This window comes from Molossus molossus, unplaced genomic scaffold (assembly GCF_014108415.1).
Source record: "Molossus molossus isolate mMolMol1 unplaced genomic scaffold, mMolMol1.p scaffold_m16_p_18, whole genome shotgun sequence".
Classification (NCBI taxonomy): Eukaryota; Metazoa; Chordata; class Mammalia; order Chiroptera; family Molossidae; genus Molossus; species Molossus molossus.
Genome location: NW_023425353.1, coordinates 4578201 through 4591242, shown reverse-complemented (window position 1 = coordinate 4591242; position 13042 = coordinate 4578201). Strand labels below are relative to the sequence as shown.

The following is a 13042-nucleotide window of genomic DNA, read 5'->3' as shown; positions in this document are numbered from 1 at the left end:
CGGGCTGAGATTCCCAGAGGGCACAGACTCTGTTTGCCTTGCTTCCATAAAACCCAAGAACGGCTGAGAGGGATGGGTGTCCAAGGGCAACAAGACCTCTACTGGGCCAGAAGACATTTTCCAACCTATTTTGGTCTTTGAGTAAATAATTTTTTAAAAATCAGAAAACTCTAAGCGGTATTCAGAGAAGAAAGTGGACACAAAGAATATTAACATTAATAATAATAGCTCCTGTTTATTGAGCAGCTGCTCTGTGCCAACCGAGCTGGAAGTGCTGGTGTCTGAATGTTCTAGTCACCAGTAACCTGCAAAGGAAGCGGCAGGGCTGGGGTCTGAACCCCGGGCTTTCTATACAGGAGACAATGAGATTACAGGGTTGAATCAGCTTTTATAATAACTTTTGGTTTGCTCTCTGTCACTAGTTTGAACACTGGGAAAAATATTTTTGTTTCTGTAATAATACACTGAGGCTTCTGGGAACTGCTCCCAGCCTTCCTTGGAGGAATATTGTGAAGATAAATAAACGGGGATAAGTGATAGAGGGGAGGTTCTTAGAGGGGCTGGTGCTGCGTAACAATAATGTAAAGACAGAGGACTGGAAGTTAGGGTTCCTTACACTGTATGTCATAGGTTTAGGACGGCACTGAGACAAATACATATCCCACCTTCAGAGGTATTAGATGTGTGTCTTAATCCACATAAAATATCGTATAGGAGCAGATCTCAGAAGCTTTCTTGTAGAAAACGAGACTCACTCTGAATTGTCTCTTTTGCTTTTACATAGAAAAGATGTGGCATCATTAAAAATCATCATGTACATTTATACAAACTTGCATGGAATGATGTCCAAGAATGAAAAAAATAAATTCTATTAGCCACAGAGGCACACTCAAAACACTATTATACATGGATAAAACTAGGATATAGTTCTGGAAAGATATAAAACAAATTGCTACAATCAAAGAGTCTAGCTTCAACCATGATATTAAATGTTCTTATAAGAAAATATTCATGTAAATGTAATATGAGATCGTAAATTAGAAATTAGATTTTAAAAAATTCATTCATAGTCTCACCAACAGGATAAAGTCAGAACAAGAAGTGAACATTACACGTCACGCTATCACTGAGATATAATCAAAATTCACATACTATTTTATAGTCTTTGAGGCTAACATGAGATCAAAAACTGTAATCTGCTTTTCTCAGGATCTACCAGAAAATATAACAGATGTAATCACCACCTCAAAAAGACATCTAAATCCATACTCATGTCTGTCAAGCTGTGCAAGCAAACCTTAGGGCCAGTTTCCATCTGGGCTAGAACTGTATCCCTTAGATGGGACCCGATCACAAGTAACCGTGTTATAAAACCTGTTTGTTAACCCTGTGGACAGACAGGCCGCTGTCAGGAGGGCCGTGACTGCCCTCTGGGGGTAACAGACTCACCCTGCACACAGAACAGCAGAAGGCACCATCCAGGGTGAGTTTCCAGGAGCTTGACCCTCCTCCTTCTAACAGGACCATGAATTTGTTTTGGTTGGTCACTACCACTACTTTTATTATGTAACTGTGCAGTTCTATTTTTCCGTTTCTCTCTTGGCCTGTGGAGTAGGGTATAGACATTAGCTAGTTTTATGGCCAAATGTCCACCTCTGCTGTGCCTTGCTCTATTTAGAGACGGTCACCAAAGGCAAAGGGCTGATGTGGCATCTAGCCTGGCAGACGGCACCCTGGGAGGGGTCTGACTCAGTGGCTTATGGTGGGGGCGGGGAAACGGGTGTACGGAAAGAAAATACTTTCCAAAAATATTTACCAGACAAAAAGAACCAGGCTTGTGACCAGGACATTCCGAGGAGACACCCTCGGCCAGAGCGACTTTGCAGACCTGCTCGCCAGAAAGGCGGGGATGGCCGGTCCTCACTCCTCCCCAACAGAGGGCGCGGCGCGCTGCTCCCGAAAATAAACGCGGCTAGACCCAGAGGACACCTTGTAAACTGGTCATAACGTGAACATAGGCCCTGCTGGCACTTGCAGAGGTGGGGGGTGGGGGCACATTTTGGGGGCAGAATTCTTGGAGGACTATAACATTGGCCTCCACCACCAAAGGAGATCACCGGGGGAGACGCCTGAGAGAGACTCTTTTTAAAAATATATATATTTTTATTGGATTTTTTAGAGAGAAAGGGAGAGGGAGATAGAAACATGGATGTGAGAGAGAAACACCCCCTACTGGGGATCAAGCCTGCAACCCGGGCGTGTGCCCTGACGGGATCGAACTGGGACCTCTCAGTCCCGGGAGGACACTCAGTCCACTGAGCCACCAGCGGGCCCGAGAGACTTCTCAGCAGAGGACTCAGAAGGAACTCCCAGGGCAGGAGAGCGGGAAAGTGGCCCACGCCCCTGAAGGAAGTCATTCCTACTATTCCTTCCTCTCTGAAGAAAAGGCTTTCCAGTCTGAACGCCTGGTTGATGCACTGACTATGCTCACCTGAGCCTGGACTTTTCCCAGAAGTTTCATGTGGCCAATACCCTCTCTTCCAGGCCACCATGAACCTTGTACCCTGGGGGACGTGTGACCCCACAGCCCCAAATCATGTCGCTCCTCTATATAAAATCCTTCCGTGGCCAAGGGGTACCTCTCCCACCAACAGGACTCATGATCATCAGGCTCACCTATGATCTTGTCTCTGTTACATCTTCCTCCACAATCAGGTCAGGCTCCTCGTCATGGGGAAATGTACCATGCTCATGATCATGTCTGTGAACTGGCCCACAAAATGACTTTCCCCTAGAATGTCATCTCCTGTCCCCTCCAAAGTCCCCCTGCCCTGCCAGGTCTGATTTATTTATCCCGCCATGTGGCTCCCACCCCAGTCCTCCTCCAGCCTGCTCATGGACCCCTGCCTGCTGCCACAGCGGCTCCCTTCACTGGGAGCCTGGGCTTCAGCAGTGCAGAGTGCTGGTGCCCCACTGTGTGCCTCATGTGGTGCTGACTGTGTGGGCACTACTGTTACGTCCATTGTACAGATGAGAAAACTTGAGTGTCAGAAATGTTAGGTCATTGGTCCAAGATCACACAGCTACCAAGATTCTACGCTATCCACCCTTGCCTCCCTCTCAACATACTCTCCTGTCCCACTCTGTCTCCATGTTCTAGCCACACTGTGGTTGTTTTTTCTCCTTTCTCAAAAAAAAAAGTTAAACTCAGCCCCTCCTTCTGCCGTGGGTTGTCTGGAACGCCTCTTTAGGATCCACAGAGCTGGTTCTTACTTTGTATTGTGCACCTCCTCTTAAAGCCCCTCCTAGTTGATGTGCCAGAAACTGCACCCCGCGTTTCTGGATCATGGCCTCTTATTTTCTCTTCTTCAAAGCACTATAATTTCTGGTATTTTCCCATTTATCCATGTTTCTTTGTTCTGCTGGACTACACTGTAGCTATATAAGCTCCATGAAAGCAAGAACCTTGTCTGTGTTGTTCACAGCTGACTTCCCAGGACGCAGAACAAGGCCTGGCATTTAGTGGGCACTCACGAAACATTCTTTAAGTGAACAAATTGCTCCAGTATTTATTGAGCTTTTAGATTTTACTTCTGACCTCTTTAAATTATAGTGTTTATGGCACATGCAGATTGCAACATATAACTTAGCCATTAAGTATTTATGGTTTTATGTCTTACACTGTGAGCTATTATTTCATTCACATTCAGACTCAACACAAGTGTGTGTGTGTGTGTGTGTGTTTAATCACTGGTCCACATGGACTCGTCCTGGCTTTCGGCCGGACCGTGAATGCTAATTGTGAATGACAGTAGGTGGTCCAGACAAAAGGCGAAGAGAGAAAAATGACTGGAAAAACACTTACATGTCATCTGTAAATGTGATTCCAAAGTACTCCTTCTCTTTCAGGTTGAAATGTGAAGCCACAAGGTCCAGCAACTCTCTTGATAAAAGTTTGGGCTGTCGGTATAAAAATTTGATTAGAAACAAGTTGGTTGCCTCTCTCTCTAATTGCTACCACCTTCCTCTGCCCCAAATAATTTAAAACAGCTTTTGTTTGTTTTTAAATTACCACCCCTCCTCCAGCTGCACAGGTTCATCAACAAGAGACCATTCTCTAACAGACTGGGAAAGAGAGCAAATGGGAAGAGGTACATCAGTGAGCTCAGCATTTTCATGTATTTGCAAGTCAGCCCGGTACCTACTTCTTTCCTCTAAGGCAAGACTGTGTTTACTAACCACTGGTATTCTGGAAAAACACTCTTATATGTAGTATGGTGTAGTGACCAAGACAAACAGTATCAGCTGCCTCACTGGACTGGAGGATTCACTCTGCTTGGTGGACCAGTTGAAAAGGATGGAGACCCAGGCTGTGGGAGGGTGTCACAGACAGAACTAACAACAATAATCATTCACTGTGCCAAATGCCTTGTATCTGTTATCTTGTTCCGTCCTCACAGTGAGCCTATGAGGTATGGGTTCTTATTTTCCAGTTTATGGATGAGGCAGCCAATGCCAAGAGAAGCTAGCCCAGTTTGACGTCAGTTTGGAAGCACAGGGATTTGGATGTAGTTCTGTCTGCTTACAAAGCCCAAGCTTTTTATTGCTCTCTGGGGAGTCAATGTACCAACGTATGGATGGTCATCACTAGTACTTACTGAACATGTAGTGAGAGGAAGGATCTAACCTATCATCTTTTAGGAAGCACTGCACTTGGTGGGAAGAAGTACAGTTTGGAATCAGCCAGAATGTTTGAGTGGCTGTGGATGCTGGATTTGCAGGGGTTGCGGAAGAAAAGAGGGTTTGTAGGAGAGCATTCTAGAGGGTTCTGACCTTTGAACCAAACAGTCTAGGGTTTATTATGATGGTTTGTGGGTTGAATGTTTGCTGTTGGGGAAGAAAAATAGTCATGATTAGAGAGGATGAAAAAAGGAAAGAAAGAAATGTAAAGAAAAGAAGAGAAGAGAAGAGAAACACAGGCAGAAATCCAGATTAAAATGTGTGCTCTGGTGAAGCTATAGTTGACTGTACTATTTTCATTCTAATTGAAGCCTGTGCATAGTGGGCTAGGGATGGGCTCAGAAGGGAGAGAAATGTAGGTTTGGTCACAGGGAAGAATTCTAGCCACAGCTGTAGGTGTGGCTGTCAGCAGGGACTTCCACAATTTGTAGATGCTTGGTCCAAAGTGTTGGGTAGATAAAGGGAGAAGCATCATCAGTCGTATAGTCGCACATATTTTACAAAGAGATTTCATTCCCACATAGGGTTCAGCTTGATTTTAACCATAATCCTGTGAGGAAGACTAGGCAATCTCAACCCCAGTTCACAGTTTATGAAACTGGGAATTTAACATGGACAATGTCATGGGCTGAAAAGTGGCAGAATGCAGATTTTTCAGCTCGAAATAACCCTTTCACAGAAGCATTAAGTTCCCCAATTTACCGACAAGAGATTCAAAGAAGTAAAGTCACTTGCTCGGGGTCCACAGCCACTGAGTGTCAGACCTCAGCTGGAAGCCAAGCCTCTCTGAATACACGTCACCAAACTCTAGTTACACACAGACCACTTCCTCTGACTTCAAAGCTACCGTCTCCTCCTCAGTCAGTCCCGAGTCACAGGCTTTGAGGCACAGATAAGCGATCAGCCTGCACACAGGCCGTGAAGCTCACAGAGGACACCAGGACGCGCTGTCCCGTGTGCACGACACCTACCTGAACCAGCAGCTCCAGCCTCCTGTCATCCAGCAGGTGCACCTGGCAGTGCCTGCCTTCTGTCATCTGTGGGGACGAGACAGCAAGAGTGGTGTCAGGCTCGGGGCTGGCGGGAACCTGCAACGCGACCCATCATTTACTTCACGGTGACGTGCTCAGCCTAGCAGTGGCTCCAGCCCTCAGTCAACAGGCTTGGTCAGAAACAGACTTACTACATGGCATTAGCTCTTGGATTTTTAAACTTTAAATGTTTTAGCTGCTTGGTTTAAAAGAATAAAAGAATAAAAAGCAGAGACAACTCAATATATTGAAAAAATAATACCTATACGTGCACACAAAATTTTATTATGAAAAGTAGGTTTCCTTTCCAGAGGAAACTACTGTACTTTTCTTTAAATATTTTATTTATCAAATAAAAATACCTTTATTCATTGGTGTATTTTAATGAATATAATACATGCATAATTATAAGAAAAAAAAAACATGTTTCGAAAATTTCCATTTTTAAAACTGCCCCCTTTATAAGTATATTACTATTAAAATTAAGAACAGTTAAGATACACAGTTAAGAACTATGTATAAATTTCCAATTATATTTAATTTTTATCATTTATAATTGCAATACTGGCAAATATTTAAACAGCCCTGGCTGGTTTGGCTCAGTGGTTGGAGCGTCAGCCCACAGACCAATGAGTCCCGGGTTTGAGTCCAGCCAAGGGCATGGACCTTGGTAGTGGTTCGTCCCCGGCCCTGGTCGGGGTTGTACAGGAGGCAACCAGTCGAGGTGTCCCTCTCGTGTCAATGTTTCTCTCTTTCTCTCTCCTCCTCCCTCCAACTCTATCTGAAGACAGATACAAAAATATCCTCAGGTAAGGATTAAAAAAACAAAAATTGAAACAATGCACAGAATGCAGATTCCCCTTGACGAACTTGTGCTTCAAATCATCTGAGCTGCTGACAGCACCACCCTGTCAATCTGAGGAGCCCTCACAGACTATCTTTGTGTGGACTCTCAGATACAGGTACATACTTTAAAAATCATATTGAGAAGATGGCGGTGGGCAGGACCGGAGGGAGGGTGAGTGTGTGAGAGAGTGAGCGAGTGTGTGAGAGTGTGAGTGGACGTGAAGGTGGACGACCAAAACCGAGCAGTACAGAGCCCAGAGCAGAAGGTTCCTGTGCTGTGGACTGAGCAGCCGGCTACCCAGGTAAGCGGCCCTTCAGGGCGCTTCTCCCTGCACCAAGGGGAGGTCCCACCATTTGGGAATATCCCGGGTCGTCCCTTGGGGGAGGCAGTGGGAGCGGCTAGGGCCCAGCAACCTGAGCCCACCAGCGCACCTGGCACCATCGGACCAGTGGACACCCTGTGTCAACACAGACCAGTGCACAGTAGCGGAGCTCCCAAGGTGCCTGCTGAAGAAGCTGCAAATGGGAGCCCAGCACCATCCCCCATAGCAGCAGCCCGATCAGAGTCGAGATATAACCCCAGCAACAGAGGCTGGGAGCAGACATCCATCCCCAGGCAACAGAAGCACAGACCAGCAGCTGAGACCCATCCCTAAAAACTACAGCAAAGGTCGAGCAGGAGTTGAGACCCACAAGGCAGCAACACTCCGCAGCCACCAGCAGCGGGACCTGGGTATCCACAGAGGCCTGTGCAACCCAGAGGCCCACAAGAGCAGTGGGAAGCCAGGGCTCGAGAGAGACTAGTGTGATCCAGCTGCCTATGGACCCTGCGGGGTGCTGGGGCACCAGAGAGGCCTGAGCGACCCAGCTGCCCACAAGATAGGCGTGGAGCCGGGTCTCCAAAGGGGCTGTGCGATCCAGCTGCCTGTGGGACCTGTGGGGAGCTGGAGCACCAGAGAGGCCTGTGCGACCCAGCTGCCCACAAGATCGGCAGGGAGCCAGGGCTCCAGTGAGGCCTGTGCAACACAGCTGCCCATGGTACGGGCAGGGAGCATGGCTCCACAGGGCCTGAGCTATACAGCTACAGGTGGCACCAGCGACCAGCTGGAAACACAGCTCCAGAGGGGCCAACGTGATCCAGCAGCAGCACCTACCAGGACACACCAATACCAGCCCCCAGTAGTCAATACTCCAGGATCCACAGCAGGCAAGAGGTGACACACAACAAAACAGCCTGGGAGGCACAGTAGCCTTATTTGATATACAGTGAGCTGCCTACACTTCCAAACATCCCTCACTGGGTCTAGAGCTACCAGACGGCTAAAATGGGGAGACAAAGAAACAACACCCAAAGGAAAGAAAAAGAGGAATCACCAGAAGAGGAACTATAGGACATGGAAGACAGCAACTTGTCAGATAAAGAATTCAAAGCAATGATTTTTAAGGGTGCTCAAACAATTTGGTGAGAACTACAAGCAACTTAATACGAATTATGAAGGCTCACTGGGAACTACTTTAACTTAAAAAAAGAGATAGAAGCTATCCATAAAAATCAAGAGGAAATAAAGAATGACATAGCGGTAATGAAAAATACTTAGAAGGTTTCAATAGTATATTAGAAGAAGCTGAAGACCAAATCAGTGACTTAGAAGACAAGGTACAAAAAACACCCAGAGCAGCAAATGGAAAACAATTTAAAAAGCAGGAGGAAAGTTTAAGGGAGCCATGGGACAATACAAAACGTAACAACTTTCGCATTATAGAAATACCACAAGGAGAAGAATCAGAGAAAGGAATAGAGAAGCTGTTTGAAGAAATAATGACAGAAAACTTCCTTAATCTGATGAAGGAAAAAGTCACACAAGTCCAGGAAACACAGAGAGTCCCAAGCAAGATGAACCCCAGAAGACCCATAGGTAGACGCATCATAATAAAAATGGCAAACATTAAAGACAAAGAAAAATTGTTAAAGGAAACAAGAGAGAGACAAAAAGTTACCTACAAGGGAGCTCCCATTAGACTGTCAGCTGATTTTTCAATAGAAATGATGCAGGCCAGAAGGGAGTGGCATGAAGTGTACAAAGTAATGCAAGGCAAGGCTCTGAATCCAAGACTACTTTATCCAGCAAGGCTATCATTCAAAATTGAAGGAGAAATAAAGAGCTTCACAGATTAAAAAAAAAAAAAAGCTAAAGGCATTTACCACCACCAAACTAGCACTGCAAAAAATGCTGAAGGGACTGTTTTAAGAAGAAGAAGAAACAGAGGGGGTGGGCATAGGCATAAAATTAAAATGGCAACTAATAACTATCTATCAATAATTATCTTAAATGTAAGTGGCTTAAATGCTCCAATCAAAAGATATAGGGTAGCTGATTGGATAAGAAAACACGACCCATATATACGCTGTCTACAAGATACCCACCTCAAAACAAAAGACTCACACAGGATAAAAGTGAAAGGATTGAAAAAATTTTTCCAAGTAAATGGAAATGGAAAAAAAGCTGGTGTAGCAATACTCAAAACTGACAAGATGGACTTCAAAACAAGGGCCATAATAAGAGACAGAGAAGGTCATTATATAACATTAAAAGTATCAATCCAACAAGAGAATATAACCCTGGTAAACATATACACACCAAATACGGGAGCACCAAAATATATTTAAAAACTTCTGGAGGACTTCAAGGGAGAGATCAATGGCAACATGATCAAGGCGGGTGACTTTAACACCCCACTTACACCACTGGATAGATCTTCTAGACAAAAAATCAACAAGAACATAGAGTTCTTACAAGATGAATTAGATCAGTTGGACTTCATTGATATTTACAGAACATTTCACCCCAAAGCTGCAGAATATACATTCTTCTCAAGTGCACATGGGTCATTCTCAAAGATAGACCACATGTTAGGACACAAAGCAAGTCTCTACAAATTCAAGAAAATTGAAATCATATCAAGCATCTTCTCAGATCACAGTGGCATGAAACTAGAACTCAATTACAATAAAAACACACAAAAACATTCAAACACACGGAGGCTAAATAGCATGTTATTAAATAATGAATGATTTACTAACAAGATCAAGGAAGAAATGAAAAACTTCCTGGAAACCAATGAAAATGAACACACAACAACACAAAATCCATGGGACACAGCAAAAGCAGTCCTGAGAGGGAAGTTCATAGCACTACAGGCCTACCCCAAGAAATAAGAAAAATTTCTAATTGGCTTTCTAACCCTACAACTTAAAGAACTAGAAGGTAAACAAAAAGAAAAACCAGAGCTAGTAGGAGGAAGGAAATAGTAAAGGTCAGAGCAGAAATAAATAACATAGAGACTAAAAAACAATTTAATAGATCAATGAAAAAAAAAAGCTGGTTCTTTGAAAAGATAAAGATCAATGGACCTTTAAACAGACTCACCAAGAAATAAAAAGAGAGAAACCAAATAAATAAAACCAGAAATGAAAGAAGAGAAATAACAACTGACACCACAGAAATACAAAGGATCATTGAAACATACTATGAACAATTGTACGCCAAAAAATTGGACAATCTAGGAGAAATGGACAAATTTCTAGAAACACACAGCCTCCCTAAACTGAACCAGGAAGAGACAGAAAACTTGAACAGACCAATAACAACAAAGGAAATTGAAGATGTAATTAAGAAACTCCCAGCAAACAAAAGCCCAGGCCCAGATGGCTTCACGGGGGAGTTTTACCGAACATTCATAGAAGATCTAATACCCATTCTCCTCAAACTGTTCCAAAAAATCCAAGAAGTTGAAACACTTCCAAATTCATTTTATGGGGCCAGCATAATCCCTAACTCCAAAACTGAATAAAGCCACTACAAGGAAAGAAAACTACAGGCCAACATCCCTGATGAACACAAAAGCCAAAACCCTTAACAAAATATTAGCAAATCAGATCCAGCAATACAACAAAAAAATTATTCACCATGACCAAGTGGGTTTCACCCCAGGCATGCAAGGATGGTACAATAGTCACAAATCAATAAATGTGATACACTACATAAACAAACAGAAAAATAAAAACCATATGATCATATCAATAGATGCTGAAAAAGCATTCAACAAAAGTCAGCACCCATTTCTGATAAAAACGCTCAGCAATGTGGGAATAGAAGGATCATATCTTGACATAATAAAGGCCATATATGAAAGACCTACAGCCAACATCATACTCAATGGGCGAAAACTAAAAGTATTTTCTTTAAGAATGGGAACAAGACAGGGACGCCCTCTTTCATCACTCTTATTTAACATAGTACTGGAAGTCTTAGCCACAGCAATTAGACATGAAGAAAAAATAAAGGGGATCCAAACTGGAAAGGAGGAAGTGAAACTGTCATTATTTGCAGATGACATGATAGTGTACATAGAAAACCCTAAAGACTCCATCAAAAATCTACTAGACTTGCCCTGGCCAGTTTGGCTCAGTGGTTAGAGCGTCAACCTGCGGTCCTGAGAGACCCGGGTTCGGTTCCCGCTAAGGGCGCGTACCTCGGTTGCAGTTTGTCCCCGGCCCTGGTCGGTCGTGCGGTGGCAGCCACTCGATGTGTTCCTTTCACATCGATGTTTCTCTCTCTCTCTCTCTCTGTTCCTCTCTCTCCCTCCCACTCTACCTGAACAAAAAAATGGGAAAATGTCCTCGGGTGAGGATAAAAAAAATTAAATTAAATAAAAAATCTACTAGACTTAATAAATAAATTTGGCAAAGTAGCAGGATACAAAATTAATGTCAAGAAATCGACGGCATTCTTATACACCAATGATGAACTCACAGAAAGAGAAACTAAAAAAACAATCCCGTTTACTATCACAGTAAAAAAATTAAAATACCTAGGAATAAACTTAACCAAAGAAGTAAAGGACCTCTTCACAGAAAACTATAGGTCATTGAAAAAAGAAATAGAGTAAGATATAAAAAAGTGGAAGCATATACCTTGTTCATGGATTGGAAGAATTAACATCATTAAAATGTCCATACTACCCAAAGCAATCTATAGATTCAATGCAATCCCCATCAAAATACCAATGACATATTTCACAGAACTAGAACAAAAACTTCAAAAGTTTATATGGAACAGCAACAACAACAACAACAAAACCCCGAATAGCCACAGCAATCTTGAAAAAGAAGAACAAAGTAGGAGGGATCACATTATCAGACATCAGGTTATGCTACAAAGCCACTGTAATCAAAATAGCCTGGTACTGGCACAAGAACAGGCAGATAGATCAATGGAACAGAATAGAGAACCCAGAAATTGACCCAAGAAAATATGTTCAATTAACATTTGACAAAGGTGGCAAGAGCATACAGTGGAGTCAAGAGAGTCTCTTCAATAGATGGTGTTGGGAAAATTGGACAGCTACTTGCAAAAAAATGAAACTAGGCCACCAACTTCCACCATACACGAGAACAAACTCAAAATGGATAAAAGACTTAAATGTAACCCGTGAATCCATAAAAATTCTAGAAGAAAATGCAGGCCACAAAATTTCAGACATCATATGCAGCAGAATTTTCACTGATACATCACCTAAGGCAATAGAAACAAAAGAGAAAATGAACACATGGGACTACATCAAACTCAAAAGCTTCTGCACAGCAAAAGATACAACCACCAAAATGGAAAGGCAACCCACTGTATGGGAGAGCATAATCGCCAATGATGCATCAGATAAAGGGTTAATTTCCAAAATATATAGAGTGCTCATACAACTCAACAAAAGGAAGACAAAGAACCCAATTAAAAAATGAACAGAGGACCTAAAGAGACACCTCTCCAAACAGGACATACAAATGGCCAAGAGACATATGAAGAAATGCTCATTGTCACTAATCATCAGAGAGATGCAAATTAAAACAACTATGAAGTATCATTTCACACCTGTCAGAATGACTGCCATCAACAAATCATCAAATAACAAGTGTTGGCGACTAGTACACTGCTGGTGGGAATGCAGAATGGTGCAGTCACTATGGAAAACATTATGGTGTTACCTCAAAAAAATTAAAAAATGAACTGCCATTTGACCCAGTGATTCCACTTCTAGGAATATACCCTAAGAAGCCAGAAACACCAATCAGAAAGAATATATGTACCCCCATGTTCATAGCAGCACTATTTAAAATAGCTGAGATCTGGAAACCCAAGTGTCCATCAGTAGATGAGTGGATGAAAAAGCTGTGGTACATGTACACAATGGAGTACTATGCAGCTTTAAGAAAAATCTCTTATCTTTTGAGATGGCATGGAAGGACCTGGAGAGTATTATGCTAAGTGAAACAAGCCAAGCAGAGAAAGACAAATATCACATGATCTCACTTATTTGTGGAATATAATGAAGTAAACAAACTGATGAACAAAATTGACCCAGAGACAGAG

The 13042-nt window shown here is 43.0% G+C and overlaps 1 protein-coding gene across 1 annotated transcript in view; it reads right to left on the bottom strand.

The window, feature by feature from the left end:
• The window catches only part of FRMD4B (FERM domain containing 4B), a 189715-nt gene that overhangs the window by 122617 nt on the left and 54056 nt on the right, over positions 1-13042 (bottom strand). Inside the window, exons 2-3 of the mRNA XM_036267152.1 lie at positions 5712-5777; positions 3866-3960 (exon numbers count right to left, since the gene is read on the bottom strand). Coding sequence (XP_036123045.1) covers positions 3866-3960; positions 5712-5777 — 161 coding nt within the window. The remainder of the gene's footprint in view (positions 1-3865; positions 3961-5711; positions 5778-13042) is intronic.